General features: G+C 39.5%; 1 protein-coding gene and 2 pseudogenes across 1 annotated transcript; all 3 read right to left on the minus strand.

Moving 5' to 3' along the window:
• Positions 1-3,222: 3,222 nt before the first annotated feature.
• LOC146371542 (leukotriene B4 receptor 1-like) lies at positions 3,223-4,223 on the minus strand (annotated as a pseudogene).
• Positions 4,224-8,078: 3,855 nt separating this feature from the next.
• Positions 8,079-9,062, minus strand: LOC146371543 (C-C chemokine receptor type 8-like; annotated as a pseudogene).
• Positions 9,063-13,443: 4,381 nt separating this feature from the next.
• LOC146371544 (leukotriene B4 receptor 1-like) lies at positions 13,444-14,421 on the minus strand. Its single transcript, XM_084953335.1, has one exon. It carries the CDS (start codon positions 14,419-14,421, stop codon positions 13,444-13,446), a length of 978 nt encoding a protein of 325 aa, XP_084809461.1.
• Positions 14,422-17,847: the final 3,426 nt, after the last annotated feature.

Genomic DNA, 17,847 nt, shown 5'->3' on the forward strand with positions numbered 1-17,847 from the left:
TTATGCGCCTCCTCCATTGCTCCCAGCTGGACGATCTCCCGCCCGGCTTCCTGCCAGCGGCCAGAAGAGCTGCCTGCAGGTGTGTCCGCCTTCCCTGCCCCGCACCGCAGACCACACCCCGCCACAAGCTTGTCTTGTTGCTACTTTACAAGTTCATTTTGTTGGACTCTGTTAAGCACTTTCTCTAGCGTTAGTTTGGAGTCCATTTGTAACTGTTCTGACAATAGTTTGCCTTTCAGGCCCACAACAAGTCTGTCTCACACCATTTCGTCATGCAAAGTCATGTATCCACAATGTTCTGCCAGACAATGCAGTGCAGTATGGAAGCTGTTGACCTACTCACTAGGGGTGCAACAATACTCGTATCGATATTGAACCGTTTGATACAGTGCTTTCGGTTCGGTACGCATATGTATCGAACAATACAACATTTTTTATTTATTTTATCAACTTTTCTTCTGACGATGCTGTCTGTGTTGAGCGCTCAGTGGATCTGCGCTCGAATACTCCGCCTAGGCTGCACTGTCGAGTGCAGATCCACTGAGCCCAGCACAAGCTAGCAAGACAGAAGCTAAGCTCGTTGCAACATGGCAACTGCCTCAACGCTACCCGAAATTGAGCCTCTCCCGCCCTCATTCAGATCTGGCGTTTGGAACTATCTTGGTTTTCATGTGAAGCATGACCCTGATGGTAAGTGCGTCATGGACAAAAGTAAAACAGTATGTCGGATGTGCCACGCAATGCTCAATTGGTGGGAACTAGTGCGTTAGCGCAGTTAGCTTGTTAACGTGTTGACGCCGTCCAGCCCCATGCACGGGGCGATCCACAGTAACTCGTTAACGGAGATTTGCCGTGTTATGGCGTTAATGTCATTTTAACGAGATTAACGCTGACAGCACTAGTGGGAACACAACGAATATGACTGCACATTTACACCGACATCATCCTAGTGCAAAGACAAGTGGAAGCAGACAAAAACAACAAGCACGCATGCTACAAACTTTACCCGAGTCATTTAGACAGCCGTTAGCACATGATTCTCCTTATGGGGACCTGATATGTTTAATATGCTGCTGAGAATATAGCCCAGAAGAAGCGTATAGTATAGCTTTTATTTTGGAAAGAGCCATTTCTCTGTAATAAACTCTCTTTTCCAAAGATGATTGATTCCTCGATCAGATAGATTTATTTATTTTTTATTATTTTGTTGTTTCAGCAACATTAAATTTTAAAACTGTACTTTTAAGTTAAAATATATATTCATAATTTTAATAAATGACAAATTAAAAAGACATGAACATTTTTTTGTATCGAAAAAATATCGAACCGTGACACCAAAGTATCGAACCGAACCGTGAATTTTGTGTATCGTTGCACCCCTACTACTCACCCGTCTTTACCACTTTTTCACGCTCGGAAGCTCAATCTCAATACTGAAATCATTACTCTAGCCCGATAATCTTCTCACTCCCCTTCTCTGAGCCAATCAGCCTCCGTTTCGCATGGTTTCAGTTGTTGCTGTCAGTCATTCTCCTTTTCAGAATCCCTTTCCATTTAACAACCTCCTTCCCAGCTCCACCTCAGACACCTCAACCAAAGCTCCATCCAGCCTCAGTCATCTTCACCACCACCAGTGTCTGGAGGGTCCTGTCCTAAATCCTATTGCTGCATGGATTCTGTTCTTCCATGATGGGTCATCGGAGTCTAATTGCCTAGTACATTAGTTGCTCTTTCATAGTAAATCATGTTTAATTCCTCCAAGTGATTTTTCCTTCTTGAAATGACACATCATCAGATGAATGAGAGTGAAGAGCCTGTGTATTCATTTAACTACAGCTGCATGGGGCAGGAGACCAGTTGACTAAGATCTGATTTAGACTGATGGCTTTATTGTTTTAAGGCTCAGGATCTGTGTCCACATGGTTTGAATTGCAATCTCAAGCTGTGGGGTCATGATGCTGATTCAGAATCAGAGACTTAATTCCAGAGGGAAATTGAGTGGATGTCTATGAGGACCCTAAACACAGCCCCCATACCAATGAGTCCTTTGAGCCCCAAAAGTGATGGAACCAGTCATCGGAACTGGATTTTCTACAGTAATAACAATTTTAAATTTTAGTTTTTAAGATTTTTATTTTTATTTTATCTTTTGTTTTGTTTTTTGTTTTTTTCTGGTAGTAATATTATATATTTTTATGATACTTTGGATTAAAGCTAGATTTACAAATTAAATTACAGATTTAAATTACAGTGATGAATGAATCTAGTAATTTTTTTAATTTTTATTTTATTGACAAGGCAGACAAAATTTTATGTTTTGAATATGTTTATTCTGTTTGCATGTGAGAACTTTTTGAATTTAGCATTTTTGTAACACAACATAATTGAATGCTTTTCAGTGCTAACATAAAAGAAAAGAACCTATATTATAATGTTAGTAGTTTTTTATGAAGGTAGAAGTCTGCATCCATATATACCGCACTCGCTGATATTTAGATTAACATTTTATATTTTCCTACAGTTGAACTGTTTTAACCATCACACCATACAAGCTCATACAAAAAGTTTGCCTCTAACCAAAAATTAACCACAACTATAAAAAAATCACAAGTCATGCAAAAATAGACACCAAATAAAACTAAACTATCATTCCCCTGCACAACATTCCTTCAGACGCTTTTCTATGAAAGGTAATCTGCCACCTCTCTCTGGCGATACCTTATACACAAGCCTTGTATTCCCCACTTGTTCCAAAACCACATTAAGCTCAGCATCACAGTAAGTACAAAGCTCTCTCTCCTGACATCAATGACAATGCTATAACTAAAAGTAAGAAAAACAACAATCCTTGAATATAGAATACTTTAAAAATAAACAAGAATTCAGAAAAAAAAGAAAAAGAAAAACCGTCATGACAAAAAAGAAAAAAAAAAACAGAGATTATACTATATGAAGTAAATATATAAAGTAAAAATTGTTAACATGTTCAATTCAATTTAATGTGTACATTGATTCCTTTTAATGCTTTTCCTTATTTCTTTTCCACAAACATATCATTCCTCTGTCTGAGGACCAGCTGTAATCAGCACACAGATGATTTGAGGCAGGATGTTGCTTAACCTCAAAGTTTATCGTTACACCAGCAATCACCAACAGCTTTCTGTGATAAATAGAGCGGACGGGACACCGTGTGTATCAGTGGGATAGAGGAGGATTTTTGACTTAATTTCCCAATAAGCTTATGTCATTGAGTTGCTTCTCCAGCAGTGAGATCTGTGGACATAGTTTGGGAAATTCTGAACTTCTGTATGAAAAGTTGAGCAGATTTGTGGCACAGGCTGGACAAACGTAAAGTAAAAGCATACAGAAGTGGATTGAGGGCACTGTTTACAAATACTATTGCTGCAACAGTGTCCCTAATGTCATGAGAAAACTTCAGCAGGCCCTCTTTCTTTAGAGAAATCGCTGCCACACTAATTACATTAATGACAAGATATGGCACCCACAGGACAACCAAGGTCACAGTGATGCTGGTAATCAGTCTGGTGGTCTGTGGATTGTTGAAAAATGCTGCCTGATTCACTTTTCTGTAGAGACTGATGTATGAAAAAACAATGACAGAAAGCGACACAAATCCTACAAGAGTCTCTGTCAACACCACAGCCATCCTCTGGCCCTCGAAGGAGTATTGATTACTGCATGTTGTCCATCGCTGATTTTCAGATAACTGTCCAAAGACTAAAGCAGGAGTGGACAGGATCATTGAAGCCAGCCAGAGCGGAAGTAGCAGCATCCTTGCTCTTACTCTATTTAAACTCCTCTGAAGGTTAATGACCTGAAGGTTTCGCTGGACACTCAGCACAGTCACTGTCAGCAGACTGGCATAAAGACTGCAATACACAAAGTATGTTATGATTTTACAGCCCACCAGCCTAAAGGTCCACCCATAGAGGAATGAGTAAATCCACAGTGGAAGGGTAACCAAGCAGAGCAGATCTGACACAGCTAGGTTCAGCATCAAACTCTGGCTCAGACTGGACATGGTCTTCCAGTTTGGCTTGAGAATGATCACAGCAATGTTTCCAGGACATCCCAGCAGGAAGCAGATGGACAGCACTACTGCAGGAACAAGACCGCTGGAGTTCAAGGAAGGATGAGGTGAATCCCCAGAAGAGGAGGAGATGTTAGAAGTAACCATGGTGGAGTTGAATTGTGCCATGCTGCAAACTTGCTGAGCAGGTGAGGATGATGATAAATGTGCAGCCACATGAACAAGACGTTACTTTTGATGAAGTGAAAGAGGAACTAATAATAAAGATACTGTCAGAGAATTGTGTCCTAATATGGTGTCATTGTTCAGAAGGAGCTAGACGATTAGAAGATTTATTTTCAGCTTTCTTAATTTTACACTGCAAGCATAGCCAGCTGCAACTTCCTGTTTTTATAAGTTTAGCAAGACTGCTCACTTCTGCTTTTTACATGCTTTGTACAACTTGGTATGTTAAAGGGTCACGCCATAAATGTAGCGACTGAAAGACTGAAAGAGGTTGTGCCATAGTGACCAGAAGTGTCACACACACATACAGTCCCTTAGAACTTCGGAATAACTTTGAAAGGAACATTAATACTGATAATATGCCATTTTCAAGCTGCCAAAAAGTGATTACGGCCTACAATTTGTCACTGAAATCTGTTACTACTTCAAAGTTGTTGGAAATCATTTGTTGGTGCTTTATATCTACATCATCATCATCAAGTTTGCTGATGGCACCGTGGTAGTAGGACTCATCTCAGGGTATGCAAAAGAGCATCTCTCACCAAGAACTGAGGCAGTTCAGAAGGAACACGGAAGTTCAGCATGTGACTAGGAAGAGATACCTCTTAAAGTGGCCGTGAGCATAGCTTATGTAAGAACAAAACAAAACACAGTTGCTTTGAGTATCCTTGTATCCCAAATTATTCATTTATTCGTTTATTTTTTAACCTCCTAGGACCTGGCGTCCACATATGTGGACATCACATTTTGGGTTATTTAGACCAAAATACTCAATTTTGCTCTGATATCCACTTACGAGGACATTATATTGCTACTGTTCTATCAAAATTTTAAACGAATATCCTCATATGTGGCTCTGATTTTTCATAAAAACAAAAATAAGGTAAAAAAAAAAATCTGGTAATTCTTTGTTTCTACATTCATTGGGCCCCAATATGCCCAAATATCAAAGAGAAATTAAAAATGCATGCCATGGAAGAGTTCGGGTCTAAGGAGGTTAATTCATTCATTTATGTGTTTGATTCTGGATGAATTTCATTATTGTTCCCAACTTTTGAGTTCAGCTTTGCTTTCGATTGGTTTGTTTAATTATTCCAGTATTTTGTGTTTTTTTTACATGTTAGAGTTGTAGTTACTGGGGGCAAGGAATTTATATATATATATATATATATATATATATATATATATACGTAGTTCCTTGGTTTCCTTGTATTTAGCCTCCACTATACCCCCTGTTTCTGCTCTGTTAGTATAGTTCCATTGCCGTTCTCTTATTTACTTTGATGTAATTGTTGGGGTTTATTTGTTTTTGTTTCAATTCAAAGGTGCTTTATTGGCATGACATTTGTTTTTCCCTTGTGTTTTGTCTTTACTATTACTTACTGTCCCTGATTTGTTTAAGAGGATCTCCTCCCACCTGTTTACATTAGGCCATTACTCCATTTTTTGTGTTATTTTGTGAATTACAAGGTTTTGGACATTTGAGTTTCTTTGTTCTGTCCAATAAAGGCTAGCTTTAAGTTTGGAGTATAATGTGGCGTCAATCACTTTTTAGCAGCTGGAAAATGGCATATTAGCAGCTTTAATGCTCCCTTAAAGGGTATTCAAAGGTTCCAAGGGATTGTTTGGGGTATAGGGTGTCACATATAACTCTTCTGAATGATTTCCAGTAAGTTTGGAGAAAAAAAAAGTATTTTAGTCACAAGTTATAGGTGGCAATCAGTTTTTGGCAGCTGGAAATGGCATATTATCAGTGTTAATGTTCCTTTAAAAGGTATTCAATGCTTCAAAGGGACACTTTGGGGTATAATGTGTCACATATAACCCTTCTGAATGACATCCAGCAAGTTTGAAGCAAAAATATTGTTTCAGTGACAAGTTATAGGTGGCAATCAGTTTTTGGCAGCTTGAAAATGACATATTATCGGTATTAATGTTCCTTTCAAAGTTATTCAGAACTTCTAAGGGACTGTTTGGGATACTACTATGTGTCACATATTGTGAGTAGAATAAACCAAAGATTAGAATACCATGTGCTCAGGTTTACTTCGATAATAGGGGCGGGTGCAGATCAGAAGAACAGGAAATGTTTCATAAGTTTGTTTTGTAAGGATGACTTGGCCAACCCTTGTTTAAAGGACAGTTGTGGACTTTTATTCTCAAAGCATTTAATGTGACCTTAAAGCTCTCAACCTCTGAATGCCAAATGAGTTGGATTAGCTATAATTCCTGGTGTGCAATTGTGTAAAGTAAGGACTTTATTGACAGTGGGGGTTTGCCTGTCATAAAATGAGGAGTAAAAGTTGCCTCAGCAAGATAAACAGTAAGCCGCACTTACAAGCCAGGTGAGGACAGTCCCCCTGTAGCATCCCCGGTTGAAAAGATGGTGTCTCAAACTGATGGTTCACAATCCTTTTATTAAACAGACGTGTATGTGAACACACTGTAAGAGCTACAGCATACAGGACCATTTATAAATCAAACAGTGTGTTACCTTTACCCTTTTCCTTTTTCATTAATAACAAATTAATTATCTTTACCTTACATAACATATAACAGTGAAACTTGTAAATCATTGCAATCGTTACCAACCTTGTTCCCTCATCAACCAGGTGCTAAGGAACAACTTGCAACTCAGAATTGCACCTTAATAGCCGTTTTTTTCTCATTCCTGTTCCTTAACTTTCTCTCTGTGCATTAAAAATCTCACGCTTCTACTGTATAATTTAATCCACTTGATTTATCGCACCTTGTGGCTCTATAACTTTCAAAGTAAAAGCATCAGCTGGGTCCAAGCTGCAACAAAATAATAGCCACTCATAATTTTAACCAACAATAGAATTAGTGGAAAACTACTGAAGAGGGGTGACACAGGGCAGCCCCCCCCACTTACTCTATATAGGTGTGTGTAAAAGGAAAGATCCTCAGATCCACTTGATGCTTGCTGTGACTGCATGTAGTGTGATCTCCCAGTCTGCATTGGTAATAAAGCTTTGATGAAAAATACTCCAGCCTCATCTGACCCTTCTTCTCCACCTGGGATATCAAACGGATCGGTGAGGTCAAGAAAAAGTAAACCTCAACAGTAGCTTTGTTTATGTTCAGCTGGGAAGTGCACCTCCTTGCTGCTTATTTTAAAGTTAGTGTTTAGCGTTGGTCATGATCACAGCAGACCCGAAGACATGAACATGCCTTGCAGCATCCTTTATTAAGGCTTTCACGGTTCTCTTACAAATATTTGGCTGCAGTTTCCCAGCTGCCAGCCACACACCAACAACAACCTCTCAGGACCCAGTACAATAATTAGGTCGGCAGGGCATAATTGCAGATGCCGTGTAAGTGCATCCGCCTTCCCTGCATGTCACCGCAGACCACACTCCACCACATACCTCCATAGGCCGACTGAGGTCGGGGAGCCATCCGGCCGAACCTACTCCCCTCCCCCCGTGAGCAGGAGAGGGAATCGGCCTGTCAATCCTTGAATATCCTTGAAAGCTTTAAAAATAAACAACAATTCAGAAAGAAAAGAAAAACAAAACAAGAAATGACAAAAAAGAAAGGAAAACGGAGATTATACTATATGAAATAAATATATAAAGTTTGCATGCTGAATTCAATTTAATGTGTACATTGATTCTTTTTAATGCTTTTCCTTATTTCTTTTCCACAAACATGTAATTCCACAGCTGAGATGTTGCTTAACCTTAAAAATTTTATATTTACGCCAATCACCAACAGCTTTAAAATGGAGAGCACCACACCCTGTGTGTAACAGTAGGAAAAACACATCACCAAAGAGCTTTCAGCTTTGAAATATTACTTCTGCACTGACATCACTTGACAAATATAGATTTTAAGGAATTCTGAACTTCTGTATTAACTGTTGAGTAATTTTTTCACAGCAGGTGGCCAAACGCTTAGAAGTAAAGGCATACAGGAGTGGATTCACGGCACTATTTACAAATGTTACTGATCCAAGTATGCGCCAGCTGTCTTCAAAAATCTTCTGCAGGTTCTCATCATTTGAGTAAATAGCTGCCACACCCAGCACAGTTACGGTACGATATGGGATCCACAAGACAACAGAAGTCACAATAATGCTGGTAATCAGTCTGGTGGTCCGTGGCTTGTTGAACAAGGGAGCCTGATTTACTTTTCTGTAGAGACTGATGTATGAAAAAACAATGGCAAACAGTGACACAGTTCCTACAAGAGTCTCTGTCAACACCACAGCCATCCTCTGCCCCTTGGAGGCGTACTGACTACTGCATGTTAAATGGTGCAGTTTTTCCACCGGCTGTTGAAAGACTAAAGCAGGAGTGGACAGGATGATCACAACCAGCCAGAGTGGAACCAGCAGCTTCCACGCTTTAACCTCATGTAACCTCCTCTCAAGGTACACTGCCTGAAGGTATCGCTGGACACTCAGCACAGTCACAGTCAGCAGGCTGCTATAAATGCTGCAATAAATAAAGTACATTATGAGTTTGCAAGAAACCAGGCCTAAAGTCCAGCTATTGAGGAAAGAGTAAATCAGTACTGGTGTGGTAAGCGTGCAGAGCAGGTCTGACACAGCCAGGTTCAGCATCAAACTTTGACTCAGACTGGACATGTTCTTCCAGTTTGGCTTGAGAATGATGACAGCGATGTTTCCAGGGAATCCCAGCAGGAAGCAGATGGACAGCACCACCGCACCAAGTGCACCACTGGACCAGAAAGAATGAGGTAAATATCCAGGAGTGGAGGAAATGTTCAAGGTAATCACAGTAGAGTGGAGTTGTGCCATGCTGCAGGTTTGCTAACAATGTCACGCACTGAGCAAGAGATGATAATAAATGTGCAGTCAAATGAGTGAAACAGAAACTAATAACAAAGACAATGTGACGCCAATGCAAATGACAAAAAAATAAAAAGCCAAATTAAATATAACATTTGCATTTAGTGCAGGATGTAATACACATCCTTTACTATTCAAATGGAGTTTATGCAAAAATTCAATAAAGAAGACCTGTAATCACTCATCTTGCTGCTTTCCTGGATGTTTGGCTGCTTTTCTGTTCTTTTAATGACTACCACTTTTCCACACTCAATCTCAATACTGAAATCATTACTCTAGTCCGATCATCTGGTTTCAGTTGTTGCTGTCAGTCATTCTCCTTTTCAGAATCCCTTTCCATTTAACAACCTCCTTCCCATCTCCACCTTAGACACCTCAGCCAGAGCTCCATCCAGCCTCAGTCATCTTCACCACCACCAGTGTCTGTGGGGGTCCTGTCCTAAATCCTATTACTGCATGGATTCTGTTCTTCCATGGTGGGTCATCGGAGTCTAATTGCCAAGTACATTAGTTGCTCTTTCACTATGAATCACGTTCAATTCTTTCAAGTGATTTTTCCTTTTTGACACATGCATCAGATGAATGAGAGGTGAAGAGCCTGTGTATTCATTTAACTACAGTTGCATGGGGCAGGAGACCAGTTGACTAAGATCTGATTTGGACTGATGGCTTTATTGTTTTAAGGCTCAGGATCTGTGTCCACATTGTTTAAATTGCAGTCTCAAGCAGTGGGGTCACTAAAACTACATTTATGATGCTGATTCAGAATCAGAGAAACTTTATTAATTCCAGAGGGAAATTGAGTAATTCACCCCTGTTAGACTTTTTTGTATTGGTTGTGGATGTCTATGAGGACCCTAAATGCAGCCCCCGTACCAATGAGTCCACTGAGCCCAAACAGCGATGGAACCAGTCATCTGAACTGGATTTTTAAAAATCCACAGTAATAACAAAGTTAAATTTGAGTTTTTAAGACTTTTATTTTTATTTTAACTTTTGTTTTTGTTTTGTTTGTTTGTTTTTTTCATTTTTTTGCTGGTAGTAATGTTGTATATTTTTGTGAAACTTTGGATTAATTCCAGATTTACAAATTAAATTACAACCATAAATATAAAAATTGACTAAAGCCAGAAAAAAGGTTGTGTTGTTGGATAATTCAAACAATGAGATGTTAAAAGGAACACACATCATTTTAATTATGAAAATAGTGTGCCATCTGCTGGTCACTTAACTCTTGGCCTCACTGTAAAATGCAGACAGTGGTATTTCTCCCAATCACTTTGCTATGATAACATATACTCAGCACATTTCTGTAGAGACTGATGTATGCAAAAACAATGACATAAAATGACCCAAATCCTATCGGGAACCCTGTCAACAGCAAAGCCATACTCCGGCCATTTGAGCAATAGTGAAATTTGCAGCATGTTATTGCTCATCTTTTACCAGGAGAAACACTAAAACAGGAATAGACAAGATCATTGTGACCTGCCAGAGTGGAAGCAGCAGCCTGCTTGCTTCAACTTCATCTAACTTCATCCCAATGTAGCCCATCTGAAGATAACGCTGGACACTCACAAATCACAGTCTGTATAAACATTGCAGTAGCCGAGCTACATTGCCAACTTTTAGGCCTTGAGACTGAATGTCCAGCTGTAAAGGAAAGAGTAAAACCACACTTGAATAGCAAGCAGCATGCATAGCAGGTCTGACACAGCCAGGAAGCAGGTAGACTTTACCGCTGTGGGAGGAGATGTTGAGTTGTTCCTTGCTGCAAGCCAGATAGCAGTGTTGTACACGGAATGACTGATAGTGATAAATGTGCACTCAGGTGAACAAGATGCAGTCGAATAGGAACAAATAAAAAGGAAACTTTAATGCTGAACATTTGCCTTCAGGATTTTTGCATAGCTCTTTCCATGAATCTTTATTTTTAATCTATAGATTCCTACAGAACACCAGTGTAAGAACACCTGGAAGTAGAAATCAAACACTAATTTTTATACTCAAATATTTATGGCTATATTTATTGGATCTTTTCTACTTTTTAAGCACTTTGAGACACATGGAACTAACATGAGGACATCTCCATCTGATGATCATATAAAAAACCTCCAGAACAGAAACTAAATAAGACTCAAGGTGTTTTTTGTGACCAAATTCTGTTTACACAGAATGTGCTTAATAAAACTGCATTAAATCCCGTTTTGTTTCCTGTAGTGTTAGAAACCAAACTGCACCACTGGTGTTGTTGTAAAAAGAGGAAGAAAAATGTTGTTGAGCGATATAGTTAAGATGGCTAACTGATGAACACACACGAAAAGTCCTGCTGCATTATGTAAGTTTACGTGTTGCGTTCATTAAAAGGCACTTGTTCCTTGCTGAGGACTTGTGTCAGCTACCATCCTGCTATTCGTGCAAATGTTTCAAGCATTCATTTTAAGCATTATGTGTATAATACACATAATTTACCATTAAAACTATGTGGGATCATGTTCAAGGAGAGGGGAGGAGCTTGTGTAATAAATTGACTACAACTGCATGTAGCAGCAAAACTGGTTGTTAAAATAAAACTGCAGGGGTTTCAAAAAAGGGTTACCCTTGGCTCATTTATGGGGCATTTGCATGCTCATTCAAACATAAATTTAAATTTAACATGGCTAACTGCAAAAATCGGCAGATGTCTCAGTAAGTCTATCTGTAAATCGCTTTAATTTCCTTTAACAAAAGCATTGCTGTTCTATGCACATTTCTGTCATGGTTCTGGGTCGATTCGACCCAGTATTTTGAGTTCTGATGTTTTGGTTTATTTTTGAATGTTTGCTGTGTTTTTCGGGTGACAATTTCATGTGTATATATTTGTTGAACCCACCCAGATCGGTGTCCACATGGCTCAGACTTTGACCTCAAACATGATGCTGTCGTTAAATTCAAACCTACATTCATTCTGCTGGACTGGTTCATCCATCTGCATGTCTATAGATTTTTTTTGTTATAGATCAGAGTGGGTTGCAGATTCCTGAGGACCTGCATGAAGCCTGTTGTTGTGCTTCATCTTTTCGCTTTGAGCCCGTGATGGAATTAATCTAGTAGTTTTTTTTTTCTTCTAATTTTTATTTTATTGACAAGGCAGACAAAATTTTATGTGTTTTGAATTTGTTTATTTTGTTTGCATGTGAGAACGTTTTGAATTTTACATCTTTGTAACACAACATATTTGAATGTTTTTCAGTGCTAACATAAAAGAAAAGAACCAATATTATAATGTTAGTGTTTTTTTATGAATGTAGATGTCTGCATCCATTTATACTGCACTCAATGATATTTAGATTAACATTTTATATTTTCCTACAGTTGAATTGTTTTAACCATCACACCATACAAGCTCATACAAAAAGTTTGCCTTTAACCAAAAATGAACCAAAACTGTAAAATATTAGAACTTTGACAATAAAAGTTCTAACTTCTATGTACAGTTGCTTGCACAATGAAAAAGTCCAGTCTTTATTTTTGGGTAGTGTGGCGGAGGGCCTCGGGTTGTCCCTGTTGAGCATCTACATTAAGTGTCATATCTGAGTCATCATACTCAGATGTGTGACCTCTGTAATAAGGAAAAATCCATAAAACATTGGTTCTGGGAATCCTGACGCCTCTAGTACTGGTTTGTCCATAAGTGCTGTAGTCTCTTCTGTGGGAGTTTTCCATACATTCAATGTATTTCAATGGAAGGTAAACTGCCAGCTCTCTCTGGCTGTACGAGAGAGAGGTGGCACTTGCACCAAAACCACATTCAGCTCAGCACCCCAGTAAGTACAAAGCTACCCCCCCCCCCCTTCCCTCTCCCTGCTGATAGCAGTGACAATGCTATAACTAAGAGGAAAAAACAACAATCCTTGGATATAGAATACTTTAAAAAGAAACAAGAATTGAGAAAAAAGAAAACCAAAACAAGAAAAGAAAAGAATCCGTCATTCTGTATTTCCATAAAAACTAATGTGCAAAAAAAGAAAAAAAAGAAAGAGAAAATGGAGATTATACCATAAATTAAGGTAATAATTGATTGCCTATAATGGTATTTCATTTAATATGTACATTGATTCTTTTTAGTGTTTAGTGTTTCCATAATTCTTTTCCACAAAGATGTATTTCCTCTGTTTGAGGACCAGCTGTAATCAGCACACAGCTGGTTTGAGGGGCGATGTTGCTTAACCTCAAAGTTTATCGTTACACCAGCAACCACCAACAGCTGTCTGTGATAGAGTGGACGGCACACTGTGTGTATCAATGGGATAGAGGAGATTTTTTGACTTAATTTCCCAATCAGCTTTTGTCATTGAGTTGCTTCTCCAGCAGTGAGATCTGTGGACATAGTTTGGGAAATTTTGAACTTCTGTATGAAAAGCTCAGCAGCTTTGTGGCACAGGCTGGACAAACGATTAGAAGTAAAGGCATACAGGAGTGGATTCAGGGCACTGTTTACAAATATTATTGCTGCAACAGTGCGCCTAATGTCATCACAAAATTTCAGCAGGCCCTCGTTCTTTAGGGAAATCGCTGCCATGCTAATTACATTAATGACAAGATATGGTGCCCACAGGACAACCAAGGTCACAGTGATGCTGGTAATCAGTCTGGTGGTCTGTGGATTGTTGAAAAGTACTGCCCGACTCACTTTTCTGTACAGATTGATGTATGAAAAAACAATGACAGAAAGCGACACAAATCCTACAAGAGTCTCTGACAACACCACAGCCATCCGCTGGCCCTCGAAGGAGTATTGATTACTGCATGTTGTCCATCGCTGATCTTCAGATAACTGTCGAAAGACTAAAGCAGGAGTGGACAGGATCATTGAAGCCAGCCAGAGCGGAAGCAGCAGCATCTTTGCTCTTACCCTATTTAAACTCCTCTGCAGGTGAACGACCTGAAGGTATCGCTGGACACTCAGCACAGTCACTGTCAGCAGACTGGTATAAAGACTGCAATACACAAAATATGTTATGATTTTGCAGCCCACCAGCCTAAAGGTCCACCCATAGAGGAATGAGTAAATCCACAGTGGAAGGGTAACCAAGCAGAGCAGGTCTGACACAGCCAGACTCAGCATCAAACTTTGACTCAAACTGGACATGTTCTCCCAGTTTGGCTTGAGAATGATCACAGCAATGTTTCCAGGGAATCCCATCAGGAAGCAGACGGACATCACTACTGCAGGAACCAGACCCCTGGAGTCCAAGGAAGGATGAGGTGAATCTCCAGGAGAGGAAGAGATGTTAGAAGTAACCATGGTGGAGTTGAATTGTGCCATGCTGCAAACTTGCTGACTGTTGTGCACTGAAGAAGTGATGATGATGATAAATGTGCAGCCACATGAACAAGTCGTTACTTTTGATGAAGTCAAAGAGGAACTTGTAACAAAGATACTGTGATGCTGATTCAAACATTTGCATTGATGGTTTCAAGATTTTTGCATGACTCTTTCTGTAAATCTTTGCATTTATTTCCATTTATTCAGAGAGCACCAGTGTAAGAACATCTAGAAACATAAATTAAACTTTATCACTTTGATGTCATCAAATTGTAGATTTTCTACAATTTGAGCCATTAAACATCATAGAAGCCTAGAAATGTGGGTGGACAGCTATGTTTTTTGTTGTTGTTGTTGTTGTTTTTTTACAATGAGGACAGCATTTAGTGGGAGCTGTGGATGTGTTTATTTCCAGCTGGGCATTTCTGGAATTTTGCATTTTTGTATCCAACCATATTTGCATGTCTTTCGCTAACTTTCACATGAGTTTTTTTTAGACATAGAGTGGAAAATGAAACCACACCAAATGTTTTTTCCACCCGCAAATCATCATAAGATTTTTGTTGTTGTTGTTGTTTTTTTAACTGTCATGGTCCTGAGTCTGACGACTCATTGTTTTGTGTTTCCATCTGGCCGGGCAATAACATGAGTGAGGCACAAGCTCATTATTAGCTTATTCCCTCTCTTATCCTGTTCATCTTAGTCTTGTCTCTGTCTGTTCTTCCTACCATCCCCTATATGTAGTCTGTCATGTCCCCATGCTTGTTTATCTTTTGTCTATGCCAAGTTTGTGTGTCTTAGCATAAACACTCACTGTTTACTAGAGACAAAGACCATATCTATAATCACACTCTTGGTTATCTGAATCTCCAAAGACTGTTATTTCTCCTGAGCTAATCCCTCCACTAATCTAAACCCCAGGGTGAGAGCAGCCAGGGCCAGGTTCCAGCCAGTCCCTGAACCTTTCCTTGTTCCTAGGGTGAGGCTGTCCCATACCCAACTTGTCCCTGCAACTCTCAAAGTGAGATCAATTGGGGTCTATTCTGTCCATGCACTCGTCCCTCTTCCTAGGGTGAAGGTAACAAAGACCCAGGAGGTGAGATGGTGGTTTATCAACTTTGCTCAGTGGCAAAGACATCTGATGATTTGATGTATCAAAACTGTTATGTGCAGGCCGGTGTACCAGGTGTTTACATCTGAGTCAGACAGGAAGCAGGACATGCACGCAGTAAAGGGAAGTTGCAGAGGAGGGTGGCTGGGGGTGTTTTCAAGCCATAGGTGGAAATTGAGGAGCGTGAGCAGAGGGACTTAAATGATGCAGTGAGATTCACACCTATAAAATATCCCAAGATCTGCCACTGGATCCTTGAAGTCTTTGTAAACACGTCTGAACATTGTGAGATTATTATATTATCTTATGCCACGTTATACCCCTAATTAAAGATTGTGAAATCAGTTTGTAGTTTTAGTTTGCATTATTCTCCTGACTTAGAAGAAGGTGATAACTAGTACAGTTATTAAACTGATTTGTATTACATTAGATTGCCGATTTATGGTGAATGATATTGTTTTATGATGCATGCTACTGCTGCGTTATAAGAAATATCGTTTTCAGAGAATCATGGCCTTATTTGTCTGATTAGAAAAGAACAGAACATACTGCACAGGAAGCCAAGGTCATAACTTAGGCTCACTGAGAGAGAGAAAGAATGTGGATGTTTAGGTTTTATGACTGTGGAGGGGGGCTAAAGGTATAAGAATGTGAGAAACGCTCAGACATGACGAGATCAGGCGCGCTCATCTCCCCTCCGGATGGTTTATGCTCAAAAGTGTTGTATGGAATAATGAGAATTGTATGGAATAAAATGATTGTTGATTGAGCATTTATACACCGAGTGTTGTCCTTCCTTCAGCCCAAAGATCAAAGAACTGAGAATTTAACAACATACAAAGCAGTGGATTTATGGGAGGCAAAGACCTGGTGTGACTTTGCAAGAAGCTCAAATTTAAGTGTTGTGTGTTTAAAAACAACTGTCTTAATATTGGTGCTGATCATTAAATTCTTGAGCCTAAAAGCTTTATATAAAACTCAAAGCAACATTTTAGTCGAAATGTTGTATGGGAAGCCAAATAATTCAAAAGTCTGTCCAAAACAAGTATCCACTCATCCAGCTGGACCCCAAAAAAAACAATTCTGGCCATACTGTTCCATCCAGTTGGTCATGTTGGGAAGTCCAGCTCAGCAATGCAGACCTTTCCAAGCTGGAAATACTTGTGCTTTTTGCAACTGGCCTTAAAACAGCTCCTGACGTTCTTTTAGTCAATTAAGTGAATTCTGATTGTGAAAGACATGATATATATGATTGCCATTCTTTTTGTGTTATTTTAACTATCATTTTGAAAAATGTGACACCTACAAAGTTTTTAAGAATTTGTTCATGTAAAAGGCTTTATGTCATTGCAGTATGTCGTGGATTTTTTTGTTGGGGTTCTGGAGATTGCATCACCACAAAGGGGAAGTAGCATTTCATAGCTCTGCATAGCTTTGCTGGCTGCAGCAAAGCTCCCTTACATCGTTAGAATCGCTTTTCCACATGTAGTCTAATTGTACGATAGTAATGATAAGCAGGTTAGTCGCAGTGTTAAAACTACTGCACAGAAAGATTTTTGAAGCTGGATAGCCGTCATGGTCCTGGGTCTGTGACCCAGTGTTTTGTGTTGTTTATTATTAATAGTCTTTGCTTTTGTGTTATTTAGAGTTCTTAGTCTTTTGGTTTCTCTCTTTGTCTCCCCTGGCAGCCGTATCCCCTTGTCAAGCCCGCGTCTCTGTGTTATGTTTCCTGTTTTACTTTGACAGTCTGCATCCTATGTTAATGTTTTCAGTTTTGCTTCCCCTTGTTCGTGTCATGTTTGATTACTCCCAGCTGTGCTCTACTCCTTTATCTCGTTCCCTCGTTATCCCACTGCGTATTTAAGCCCTGTGTTTTCCGATCTCCTTATTCTGTGGTGTGTGTTCTGCCTGTTTAAGTTAGGCTACGTTCACACTGCAGGCGAAAGTGCATCAAATCTGACTTTTTTGACCATATGTGACCCATATCAGATCATGGTATGACAGTTTGAACAGCACAAATGCGATATTTACAAATCCGACTTTGGCCACTTTCGTATGTGGTACTGAATCCGATACATATCTGATGTTTTAGAAAGCGACTGCTGTTTGAATGGTCATGTCGCATAAAATCCGTCTTTTATGTCACTGGCACAAGACAGACACCAATTATCAGTGCCGGAGAAGACAAACGAGAAAGTATGGCAGTGGAAACTGGAGACGGAGCGAGTCAATGGACAGAAAGTGAGGTTTTGGACTAGTTTAGCATATGGGGAGACAATTCTATTCAAGCTAAACTTGAATAACTAGCTCTGTAG

This window comes from Perissodus microlepis, chromosome 15 (genome assembly GCF_051167445.1).
Source record: "Perissodus microlepis isolate ML-2025 ecotype Zambia chromosome 15, ASM5116744v1, whole genome shotgun sequence".
In the NCBI taxonomy this organism is placed as follows: Eukaryota; Metazoa; Chordata; class Actinopteri; order Cichliformes; family Cichlidae; genus Perissodus; species Perissodus microlepis.